The sequence below is a fragment of the Telmatherina bonti genome (genome assembly GCF_933228915.1).
Source record: "Telmatherina bonti genome assembly, chromosome: 13".
Classification (NCBI taxonomy): domain Eukaryota; kingdom Metazoa; phylum Chordata; class Actinopteri; order Atheriniformes; family Telmatherinidae; genus Telmatherina; species Telmatherina bonti.
The window spans coordinates 12,589,690-12,602,392 of NC_136611.1; the positions used below are offsets into that span (position 1 = coordinate 12,589,690).

At 39.7% G+C, this 12,703-nt stretch overlaps 1 protein-coding gene across 1 annotated transcript; it reads right to left on the reverse strand.

Moving 5' to 3' along the window:
* Positions 1 to 3,375: 3,375 nt before the first annotated feature.
* On the reverse strand, positions 3,376 to 9,030 carry fgf10b (fibroblast growth factor 10b; the record flags this gene model as incomplete). Its single annotated transcript, XM_079251866.1, has 3 exons — positions 3,376 to 3,570; positions 3,866 to 3,969; positions 8,571 to 9,030. 3 exons carry the CDS (start codon positions 9,028 to 9,030, stop codon positions 3,376 to 3,378), a joined length of 759 nt encoding a protein of 252 aa, XP_079107992.1.
* Between the last annotated feature and the right edge of the window lie 3,673 nt (positions 9,031 to 12,703).

Consider the following 12,703-nt stretch of genomic DNA (forward strand, 5'->3'; position numbering starts at 1 on the left):
CCAGTACCTTGGAGGGAGTTCAAACACTCACAAGTCTTGGGAATGCAGAAGATGACAAATGGCCAGGATTTGTGTGTGCATGCATGGGTTCAGGGTCAACGATGTAGGTTATCATTTACCATTTATTGACTGCATCATTATCTGCACATGCATAGCCGTTACAGCTGTTTCAAGAAAATTTGGGACTCAGTGTAAAATTTAATTAAAACCAGAGTGCAATGATTTGCAAACTATAAAAAAGAAAAGATAACTCATGAAATGTTATAACTGTGAAATTTGATTTCTTTTTGAAAAACATATGGTAATTTTAAATAAGAGGTCAGCCAGATATTTTCTTTTTCTTTTTTATTTGTATAAGAGCATGTGTCGCACTGTTTTGCATCACTTCTTGGAATCTAAACCACCAGCTGCTGCTTTTTAGCAGTTTTCCCATCCTTGCTTGATACAGGTCTGTACAGAAATCCCCCCTTTCATTGCACCAAATGTTTTAGATGCCAGTTCAAGACTCCAGGCATGCCACTCTGCAGCTTTCCTCTCTTACTACAGATCCATGCTGTTGTAATGTGAGCCAAATGTTTTGGCACAGTCTTATAGGAATAAGCAAGGCTTCTCTTTAAAAAGACATATCAGCATATGTTGCTCATAAACCTTTATGCTGTGCATCTTACAGAAATGCAATTTAACGCACCTCCATACCACCAGAGATTCGGGGTTTTTGAGATCACCACTGTCAACAATGTGTGTGTTCCTCTTCTTCCACATGTTAGAAGACACAGCTGTCATAAATTTCTAAACTTCTCTTCTTTATCCATTATCTTTGTCTGTATATGGACACACTCTTTTGATACTGAATCCTGTTACTAACTTGTTAACAAGAAAGTTAATTTCACTTTTAACCATGAACAATTTTCCAGTATTTTGTTGATTATTAATTTGAAAATGAATGATATTTCTTGCCCTATCCTTCATAAGTCAGTTCAGTTTGAGACTTAAGATAGATCTGATTTACAAGTTATTTAGATTTTAGATTCATTTCCATGCACAACAACCCGAAACCCCCAGTTCTTCTTTTCTTTTCTTGTCAGAGAACAAATTAAACTTTTTTTTTTGTTACTTCCCTCCTAAGAACACCCTTGAGACATTAGTCACATTTTGCTCAAAGGACAGCTTTTAAATTAATTTGTTTGGAAATTTCATCCTGGGTCTTTTTTCAGGAAACTGTTGTTAGTCTGACTTCAGAGGTACAACAACAAATTGTGTAACTCAATTTTTGAAAAAGAGAAAACATCATACAGTGTTTTTTGGGCATGATCTTATATCTATATTTATAAATATTGACATAAAACTTAGCTTCAGTGCTTATTGCTGCATTTTAAATGCTTTTGTTTTTACTGCTTCATTCTAAAGTCACAAACACGGGCCAACTCACATAAATCTAAAAATCACTCCAATTATTCCCTGCAGTTCTTCTTGCGGCTCTCTGTCTTCCTCTACTCTTCCAAATTTTTCTGCCTGTCCAGAGATAGATGCTCTAAAAGGCAGGATGAGAGAAGATGAGGCCCGGAAGCCTGTGGTGTTAATGTCCTCCCACCCACTGTCTTTTGATCTGCCATCAAGACAGCTGTCATTGGTTAGTGTGTTTGTAGATGATTACTGAGGGAAGTGGGTGGTCAGATGCAGGTCATATCTCTCCCTCTCCCTCATTCATAATTCCTTCCCTCACATATATTCCACAAACGTTCACAAAGACAATTGCAGCAGTTTTAACAGAGCTGCTTATATTTTCTCCAAGTTTTTATCAGGAGGTTCGTAATTGTTGCAGCTATCTTTACAAAGAAATCACTCCTGCAATCAGGGAATGTTGCACTCCCGCAGGGATGGAGTGATATAAGGAAATGATGTCAGCATCTGCAGGTCGTACCGGGGAAGTTGCCTCCCTCCCATTTTGTTGTGGTTTGTTCCCCGTTTGTTTTGGGTACTAATCATTAGTGCAATGGTTCCCACATGGAATATCTGGCTAAGCATTAACGGTTGCGTTTTTGCCCCTCCCTACCTTAGAGTCAGATAAGAATAGACCTACCATGACCTGAACATTTGCCAAGGTTTTTCAGTCCGTGTGCTTAAACTTTCCATTTTTCCTGCAGTTCTCTTAGTCTTTGGTATGCATAGAAAAAAAGAAAAAAGACCTGCTGCGTTGCAGAGGAGAAAATGGGGATTTTATTTTCACATGATAGAGATCCTATAAAAAGTAGAATGCAAATGAATGCTGGTGTTCCTTCCAGTTAAATATCTCACAAAATAAATAAATCATTACATTTCAGTCAAAACACAGTGGTTAAGTATCAAACATTTGCTTAAAAGGTATGCTTTCCTCTAATATTTAATGCTGTCATGATAGCCTTATTAGTCTAAGGTCAGCTTAGCCATTTTCTTTCTTGTCCCTTCATGCATCTTACTGGAGAATCTCGCTTATAGATAACACCTTTAGATACTTCTGCAGTTCTTCAGGGTTGTCTTCACATATGTTCTCCACTTATGGGCTCAAATTGGACTCACCTCTATTGATCTTGTACAATTAATGCTCACAAATATTTCCAGAAGTTCTATTTGTAAAATACACTTTGTGGAATAAATCTGTCTGGGAGATTCAGATGTGCTTGTGTGAGGAAAAGATTTGTTAAACACCAATAATATAGAAGTGCTTTCATGACACTTGTTCACCAAGACAAAGCAGAAAACTGTGTATAAATGCACAAAGTTTTCATACAGCAGGTGACTCTTACATGCATGAATATTCAGCCTGTCTTTTACTGTCTGCCACCAGTACTTCTTTGACACAGATGGGTTGTAGTTTATTACATGGAAATTAAAGGTAGCCATTTAGTTTGATATATGAGGACTTCAGTTACTACTCTAACTCTAAAGAACGTTGTCCAAGTGTATCTTTTGAAGTTTAAGAGTGCTAAATAATCACTTTCAGGGCCTCTGGATTAGTGGAAGACAAGAAAAGCACATGCCGTCTGATTGGACAGTTTGATGAAGTTTTTCATATTTGCAAACATTGATTTACAAGTTTAAAATTTCAGTGAGTCTTATTTGAGCCCACGTTTACCTGCAAACTGTTTGGCACAGTAGTAAAAGGTTAAACTTTGCATTCGGTGCCACCTAAGAACATAGATCATTTTCTCTCATCTGATGACATCCACAATCTCAGTCAAAGCAGAGACCATGAGTTTGTGACAGTGTTAGTGCCTTTTTGTTTCAAACGAAAGATTTCCCAACGCATGTCTTTATTTTCCGGGCAGCTCATGATTGAAAACCTCTCCATCCAGTGCTGTTTCTGTCTGTTGTTTCTGTCCGAGCGGACTCCCTGGTTCACACCAAGATTGGAAGGAAATGTGTTGCTGTGTTCTTCCTGTGGATTTTCTTTCCTCTCACCGGCTTCCCGTGAACATTTAGAGCCACAAACATCTGCCGCTTTTTCTTTATCTTCCGCTCAGCTGATGCATACGTGTTGTAGCCATTCTCCTCAATCCGCTCCTTCAGCTTGCAGTCGACGCCAAACTCTCTCTGGGAAAACAACAGGTATCAAGTTTCAGTGTTTTAATCCCAACATTTAAGGTTAAGACAAACTACAGATCATTTGCTTGTTAAATTGTATTGTGGTTCTGGTGAAGAAACTAGTGCACATCTTGGTGCCAGTTTGCAAAAAGAGTTTGACATATGTGCACAGGACTGCTTATGGTTCAGAACTGATCCAGTGACCAGAGAAGTAAAGATAAGGCTGCATAAGACAGAGTCTGAAGAATCTAACACAATCTTTCTTTCTTGAGAATCCAAATTGACCTCTGACTTGGATACTAACCGCTCCATACAGCTTTCCTTTCTCGCTGATTGCCAGATAGTAGTTGCTGCTTAGACCTTTGATAGCCACCACTCCCACTTCCACTGATGTTATTTCCAGAATACCTAGAATTCAGTAAAAAGAAGAAAAAAAAAGTTAAATCAGTGTGCATCAATATTCAAAACAAGCAGGAAAAGCCTTAAAGTTGTGTTTACAATAATAAAATTCTTTTTGCATTGATTTAAGAATAAAAGACGAAGAATTCAAAGAAGAATTTATTTCGGACATCTGTAAGAGTGCGATGACTAACAACAAATTACATTCAAATTTTAGGAGATCTTTGTGGAGGAATGTGTGGGAATTCTTTGTAAGGTTGCAATTATTCTTGAGCACATTTATCATTTCTGTGATATTATAACGTTCCTCTACAGCCTACACCTGTGTAACAGATTCCAGCTGCATGGGTCATTTTGTTAGAAAATTAATAGGTAGATTCCACAGAGGTTGTTTATATTCTGTTTGGTATTTAGGCTTCCAAGTCCTTATACAAATAATTTAGGTTTCTCATAGGCTATTAGAGGGGTTAATTTATGCTTCAGTTAACAAGCGCATGTTTTTCCTGCAGACAGCTATGGTTATTTGTGTGGTCTGAGTACCAGAGGTCAGAGAGATATAACTTCCTAATGTGTCCTCTGACCACAGAACCCACTTGTCTCATCTTTTGCCGGTGTGTGTTTGTAAATGAACCCTGCTGGTTCCCATGACATGTTTGATTTCATGCCGCCCTCCCTGACTTCCTTTCCCCACTTCCTGTGAGCTGTCGTTATTTCATCCCGATAAGCACGCATGTGTACGCACACACACACACACACACACACACACACTGCAGCATGGGGGAGTGAACTCCAAAGAGTCAATGACATCCTTTGATCAGATCTGCAGCCCCTTCTGTGTCTGATGCCTGTTTATGTGGCACCCTGCACTGCTTTCCAGTGACTTGGTGGGGGGGGGGGACTTATCGGGCCAGTGGCCTTGCACATGAAGTTGACAGCAGAAGATGCAGGTGTGCCCCCCAAAAGAATAATCCCCCCTCTTAGATATATACAGCAGCCTCTCCCTCGTCCGCAAGGTCTTGACTGTATCAGTTTCTAGTTCAAACAGTGGCACCTCGGGGCAGCAAGGTCTGAAGCTGCAAGGTGGTGGTGGGGACTGTGACACAACGGTCATTGAAGATCTGAGAGGAGCTGGTTTCTGTAAGGGATCAGATGTCAGGTATGAGGAGTGAGGATGTAAGACAATCTATGGCAGTCTCTGACTGCTTTGTAAACATGGGAGGGATGAAAGGAGAGAGAACAGAGGAGGACAGAGGAGCCATGACAGTGAGACTGGGGGTGGAGTGAGGATTAGAAAGGCTGTAATGATCACTGATCAAAGTCAGCCACCGGAGGCAGGGGCGAGACAGGTTGTATATATACACATGCACACGCTTTAATGCACACACACACACACACATGTGCACACACACACAGACACATACTTGCAGCAGGTGAATGTGCACTTCCACACAACTTGCAAACTCAACCTGGCTGTGAAACTACAAACTCACCATTCACCGTTCTCTGCTGAATGGCTCAATGCTAGCATGACACACAAAAGGAGAGTAATGAGATTATGGCTGTGAGAGTGGGGAAAAGGTGGAACAGAAAACCCTGTAGTGTGTTTAGCTTTCCCCAGATTATATCCTCAAATGTGACAATAGCACTTTAGTCTACAAACATTTTACAGACCCCACATGTAAAATATTGCCTCATGTTAGTCAGTGTGGTACAGCTGTTTATGTGTAGATACGGCTCCCCCCTTCTTTTTTTTTTTGCATGCTGGTTGCTTTTTCCCAATGTGTGGCTTCTACGCTCTGTTTGGAGTTACAACAGCAAATGGTGTGTTGATCGTGGAAAAGACGAACATGATGCCAGTGAAAATTAAAGGTGGTTTTTTCCACAGTGGGATGCCAAAAAGGCATGTGCTGTGCAGCTTGTTGCGTTACTGTTTCTCACTCTTACCTGGGCTCAAGCCTGCACAGATAAGCGCAGATGTAGTGAGAACATGAGATCTGATTGTGATCCAAATGTTGCAAAATGGAGTGGAATAAAGTGTAAATCCGAAAGTAATGCAGTAACACTTGATAAGGACCACACTGAGTGTATTTATACACAAGGGAGATCCAGCCAGAAAAGCAATACATCTCTCGCCTCTGACCTCCAGAAGAGCACCATCTGTTTTTTTTTTCCCTCCACGTAAAAGGCCACCGCTTTGATTAAAGAAGATGAATGTGCACAGGGATTAATATTCACACAAAGTAACCAAATGCACGCTTCTTGAACCATGTTCAGAAGTGTCGTTACACACATGGTCTTCAAGCTGTGAATATATCACACACACACAGACACACACTTATGTTACTATGGCCAGATTGTTGCCCGAGTCTTTTTTGGCAATATTTCACACGTCACTCAGAGCTGCTAGTCGTCAATAAAAGAGCTCAGCTGTGAATCATAGATATTTTAATTACACAGGCCATGGAGATAGCTACTTAGCTGACTTTAAGATTTTTTTTTCATTCTGCCTCTCTGTAACCTCAGTACAGGCCCCTTGTAGGCTGGAAAGCCATGTGGGACAGTTTTACACTGGCATCCCCATAAATCTGTGGGAGACTGGATACTGGCTCTGAAACAGACAGTCAGCCAGGTCTTTTCAGGGCCACATGCAGCACCTAAAGCTAAATCCTGCACATTTTGCACAACTCTTAATCAGAAAATAATCAATGCATTATTTCATTCATAAGAAAAAACAGACTAAACTTTCTGTGCAACGTCCACGACAGGAGAAGCGAGGTCGTTTTCCGGCCACTGCAGAAAAACTTGACGTTTTGTCACGTTAAGGGACCATCAGGGGTCTACAAAGGACATCAGTTCTGGGATCATGTCTAGCCCCAGGGGCCAGAGCAAAGACTGAAGCTGCTGTTGTGTAGTATCCTTTACCATGTGAACCTGATATGAGGGCACATAATCCACACACAGTGTCCCCAGACCCCCTTAGGACACAGCTTTTTGATGGCACCACCATTGATACTGAAGATGCACAGCTTTGAAGTGGCCACAATGATGTTCAGCCATGTCATTCATGAACTTGTACCTCTAGAGAATCTCCCTTTCACCTCCCTCAACGACGCTCAGTCCACTGCAAATTCTAACTGACCTTTGAAAATGGCAGAGTCCGACAAGTGTTTATTTTTGAGTTAGCAAAAACAAAAAAAAAAAAAGAAAATGTGTAAATAATCCTTCAAACATACGCAAAATAGCAAATTTACTGTTTCACTGAACTTAGTCAGACTTCCCCGCACCACTTCACTTTTATGACGTAAAAGAAACAACTAACAACGGTGGCAGTAAAGGCATCACTTTGTAATATGGTAAGGAAATAAAGCTGCTCCTTGTCATGACCTTGTCAAAACAAACATCTCTCTTGACATTCTGTCTCCTCATGCCATTTCCCTTAAGTCACTTTGATTGAATGTGTTGTTTGGCTCTCCCAGGAGGAGCATTAAAACTTCCATATACAGTCACTCTGGGATTTTTAGAGAAGACAGAATGAGGGAGAAAGGAAGCAGGCAACAGTAAAGATACATAAATATGCATGCGTGTATGAACAGCTTGTAAGCATGTGACATTGTTGGCTACTATATCATCACACACCCACTGGAGCATGTGAGTACCTAATGGTTGATAAGCACACACACGTTGCTCGGTGGGGACGCATGGGAGACTAATAAGAATGCTATTTTACTGAAAGACATGCTGAAACAAACAACGTGTAATTACTGTAAAGACACGTTTCTTTGAGTGAAAAAGTCAAACAAATGTCTGATCCATGACTGAGGGTATGCAATTTGCTTGCTGGCTGCTAGAAGGGCAATTTGAGTGGGAGAGTGAAAGAGAAACAGAGACAGAGCAGCAAAAAGGGGCCTAAAAGCATCAATGAGACTGACATTCATATCCTCCCCCTACCTCAACCCTGTTCCTTTGTGGCTGTTATCAACGCTGTTTACCCTGGGCTGTGAAGACTGTCTGATAATGGCCAAGTTATCTCCTCCTGCTCCTTTTAAAACCATCTCAGAGCTACCATCATTGTGCTGAGTATTTGGACAGGAGAGATATCAGGAAGATGTCTGGTTTAAAACAAAAAGACAACTCGAGTTGGGAATGCTTCATCTAAACAACCAACCAATGGGGTGTTTATTGGTTTTTGTTTTTCCTATTAGTTCTACAGCAGATTAGTTTTATAAGTAAAATGAGGACGCTTGTGTTAAGTAAGCTGAGTTAAGTTAAGTAGCATATTTTATTGACAATTATTAGTTTTTAGAAATACCGGCATCCTGTTTTCTTAAATGAAAAATAATCCCGTTTAAAAGCAGTGTATGTTTTATGTTTTTTGTTTTGTATGATTCACAGAGTTCAGAAGAAAGAAAAACATGTAGTTTGATGAGTTTAAAAAGTCTGAGTTCTCTCTGCCATTTTAAAAGTTAAAAACTGACTTTCATGCGTTTTTTTTAAAGCAGAACTGAGTATGGTCAGTGTTAAGTTTTACAGCCGCCACACATCATCTTTAGGGTCTGATTCCCTTCTCTTCATTAATTTTTACACATTTATGTAGTCAAAGAGTTACTCACTGAAGGGGTCATCCTTGCTTTTGGTTCCATTAACTTTTCCATTCCTATCAATCCTCAAGAAAAACTTCTGGAAAGAGAACAGCTTTCTCCTCCGTATGTCCCCCTGAAGGTGATTGTAGCTGCGCACATGCCTTCCCTGTGGTCCTCCAGTCCGACCTGCGGGGACCCCAGTGGTCCTGGGTGTTGAAATCAGTTCAGACTCTGAAATGTTCAGAGGGACCCAGAGATTTTGCACATTTGTGGACCTCTGTCGGTCTCTGTGGACTTGATGGCAGGCAGTCTCGGGTAAGGACAGAGAGAAAAGCACCAGGATAACCAGTACAGGAAACGACAAGGAGGAAAGCAGCGTTGATGACCTTTGTCCAGAGCTGGCCCCAGAGCCAGAGCAAGCCCCCAAACAAGTCCCGGAGCAGAACGAGGCAAAGGCAGCCTTATTCCCTCCAGCAGTCCATCTGATCATGGTAGTGTGCTGTGAGGAGGACTGGAGGCAGCCTCAGAGCCTGGGACATGCTGCTGGGGGCGAGGATACACTGGGAGGGCAGGGAGGAGAGCCCTCCACAGTCCAGACTGGATGAGATGGTCCCCCTGCAGAGTCCAAATTATTCAGTACCTGCGTGAAATGTCAGAATTTGCTGTTTTATTATTTTCCCTTCTTTTAGCTGTTCACAAGTCTGTGTGTTCAAAGCTGACTTTCTCAGCCCGAGTTTTCTTCCACAAAGGCTAATTATCAGCTTTAACAAACCTGTTTGTCTTTTGTCTTAGCCGTTTCTTGCCCTTTTCTAGATCATTTGTGATGATCTAAAGTACTAGTCATGGCTGCTGCAAAAAGACTGGTAAATCCAGGTGATATTAGGGAAAGAAGAAAAGTCCAAATGTCCAAGAAAATAAAACAACTTTGTTTATATTTTTAGTAAAAAGGTTCCAAAAACTGTCAAAATCTTTAGCTCCAGTGAAATAAAAAAAGGTTCACCAGCTACCTGTCAGAAAGCTATACTCCACATGCGCACAAAAGCATTCTCAGATTTTACTCTGAGGAGAAAAGACGGGATTCAAGACTTAAATAGGAATGTTGGTCAGTCCAGGCGCATGTCAGACAATCCATCTGTCCTCTCCAGTTATGCTGCTCCTCTTGTTTTTTCCTCATCTCTCTTCCTCTTCTCTAAATGACTCCACCTTCATACAGCAACGTCTGGGGAGGTCTGAGTCAGTGCTGTCCGTGTCCCTTCTTTGATTTGAGAATTTTTCACCTGCAGAATGATCACAGAAAATGACTGAGCTGTGTGTAGCTGTGTGGTGCTGTTAATAGTTACTTGATCCCTCCCTCCTTTACTCAACTTCCCCTCTCACATATGGGAGCATGTACGACTCTGTGTGTGTGTGTGTGTGTGTGTGTGTGTGTGTGTGTGTGTGTGTGTGTGTGTGTGTGTGTGTGTGTGTGTGTGTGTGTGTGTGTCTATACACAAGGAAATCTAACTTCTGAGAGTGGTAAGAAGTGATGGCATGGTTTATCCTTGTAGATGCTGCAGGGCAGGAAGGAGCACTCTGATAGTTAATGAGCTGTCCCTTCAACTACCACTTGAGCTGGATCGATTTATTCTCTTATCTAAACAATGATTTAACCTGGTATGATTGCAATAATTGGTTTTAGTTTTATTTTGCACTATACATATTAGATTTTAGCTATCTAGTACATCTACTATGTGACTTTTTTGAGTGTGAAGGAGATAAGTATTACAAATAGAAATAGACTCATTAAGACACAATAATCCCAGCAAGTGGCTATCACCATGTATCTCTTCAGATAAAAACCATATTAAGTTACCTTTCACGGCTCAAGTCTGGACGCTGTCTTATCACTGCCATCTTGCTAAGGCCTCTCTTTTTCACTTGAGCCATTTTATCGTAGTGTGGTATCTCTCCTGCTAGGCTGTAATGCAATGAAGCTCTCCAGCTTCACTCACCAGACCCCTGCCTTCCTTTGGGACTCAGGTGTCTGAGTGGCCGTCAGCCAACAAGAGTCTGTTACAAATGTACTCCTCAAGCCAAGGTAAGCACATGTTTGGTCAATGTACATATTAGACACTGACAGAGCATCCGTATGTAACCTGAATGTGCAAAATTCTGGATTTTACTAACAAGATAAACTGCAATCTTGATGGTGCAGAAACATTCAATTTAGCGAGATGGACAAAACTTGCCACTGGTTGTTTTATCTGTTACTGCCATTCCCTAACGTCAACATCTGTCTCAGCCCCCGTTTTCCTTTCTTTAAGCTTTAGTTTTTGTTCCCTCTTCAATGTCTGTCAGCGATCTGCAGCCAGATTGTAGCCTGGTCGGTCTTAAGTCTGGTCTTGGTATGGCTTTATCTGAGGATGCAAACAAAACAGACTTATCAGCTCTTCCTTTAGAGTGTCCCTTCCTACTGTGATAACCTGAATGTGAAGAGGACACAAAGCTGGGAAGGAAAGGGGGCATCATCTTTCTTGATTAGTAATACAATAAAAAAATTTTAACTGTTTTGCAGAATTTATTTAGAAAAAAACCCAAAAACATTTATTCATATATATATATATATATATATATATATATATATATATATATATTTATATATATATATATATATATATATATATATATATATATATATATAAATATATATATATATATATATATATATATATATATATATATATGAATAAATGTTTTTGGGTTTTTTTCTAAATAAATTCTGCAAAACAGTTAAAATTTTTTTATTGTATATATATATATATATATATATATATATATATATATATATATATATATATATATATATATATATATATATATATGAATAAATGTTTTTGGTTTTTTTTCTTGTATATTCAACATTTTACATTTTTATGTGTATTTTCTTGGCATCAAAACTAAAGCAACCTGAGGCTCTTTGCTCTCCACAGGGAGAGTAACATCCCACTGATGCTTAAACTGACAACTAAGAACAGCTTTATAATATTATATTATAGCTTTATATGTCTCAGATACTATAGGGATTAAGTGACAGAGCAGTCCAAAACTGGGCAGATTCACCTGTAGGCCTAAGTTCACGTTCCATTATGATAGAACAGTCCTGTGCAGGTGCCTCAGAGGGATGGAGGCCTGAGATGATGCTGACAGACACATAGGATTTGTAAGATTTCTTCACAGGCCAGGGAGCAAATTCTTTATAAACATAACCAAGTCTGTCTTTCTTCTCCAAACGCAATATAAATGAGATTTGTGGGGACCCTCTCTGTGCTCTACAGCTTTAGCATTTAGTGCATCTTTATAGATCTATCCCGTTGAATTGCATGTTCAAAGTTCAAGACAAGGAACAAAACAACAGACAAAATGTACCTCTGATCCCTCCCTACAGGCTGTGGCTCTAGCCATGATCTTGCAAAAATCTCAAAAATAAAAAAACATAATTACAATAACGGCTATGAAGAGTCAAGTACAGGAAATTTATTTGCATCAGGGGAGATTTGACTTTACACAGTTCTAGTCCTGAAAGGAAATCTGCAATCAAAGTGATGCTAATGGAAAGACTTTCTCTTTAAATGTTAAATGTGTGATGATCTTATTTCAGCTAATGTTGTTGCAGTACTGTCAACTAGGATTCAATTTGGCAAAAGAAGAGCAGATTTGTAGTGTACTGACTGAAACTTTTTAAATGTATTACATTAATAATTCATTTGCTTGCATTCTTAACCTTTTTTTAAATATATGATTCCTGTCATATTTTGTGGACCTTTGTGCATCACATTGCCATCTCAGTTGTAAAATATCACTATTTAAGTTGCACATACACTCAGTCATTAAGTTTTAAAACATAATCCCTGAAAATAGAAAACTATTTTCAAGTGAACAGAGTGTGATAAATCCATCCATCTATTTTCCTTTTTAAAAAGCCAGTGTACATGATATTCCATCTAAAGACACTAAGTCCTTACCAACTGATTACCTTCCTTCAAAAAAATATAAAAGTTCACAAAACATATGCATAACATGTGCATATCAGGGAAAAAATGCAGAGCTTGAACACATGTTAAAAACAATATGAGACTGCCAGCTTCTTGCTGAAACCAGCGTGAAGGTGGAATTTAACCAGCCAA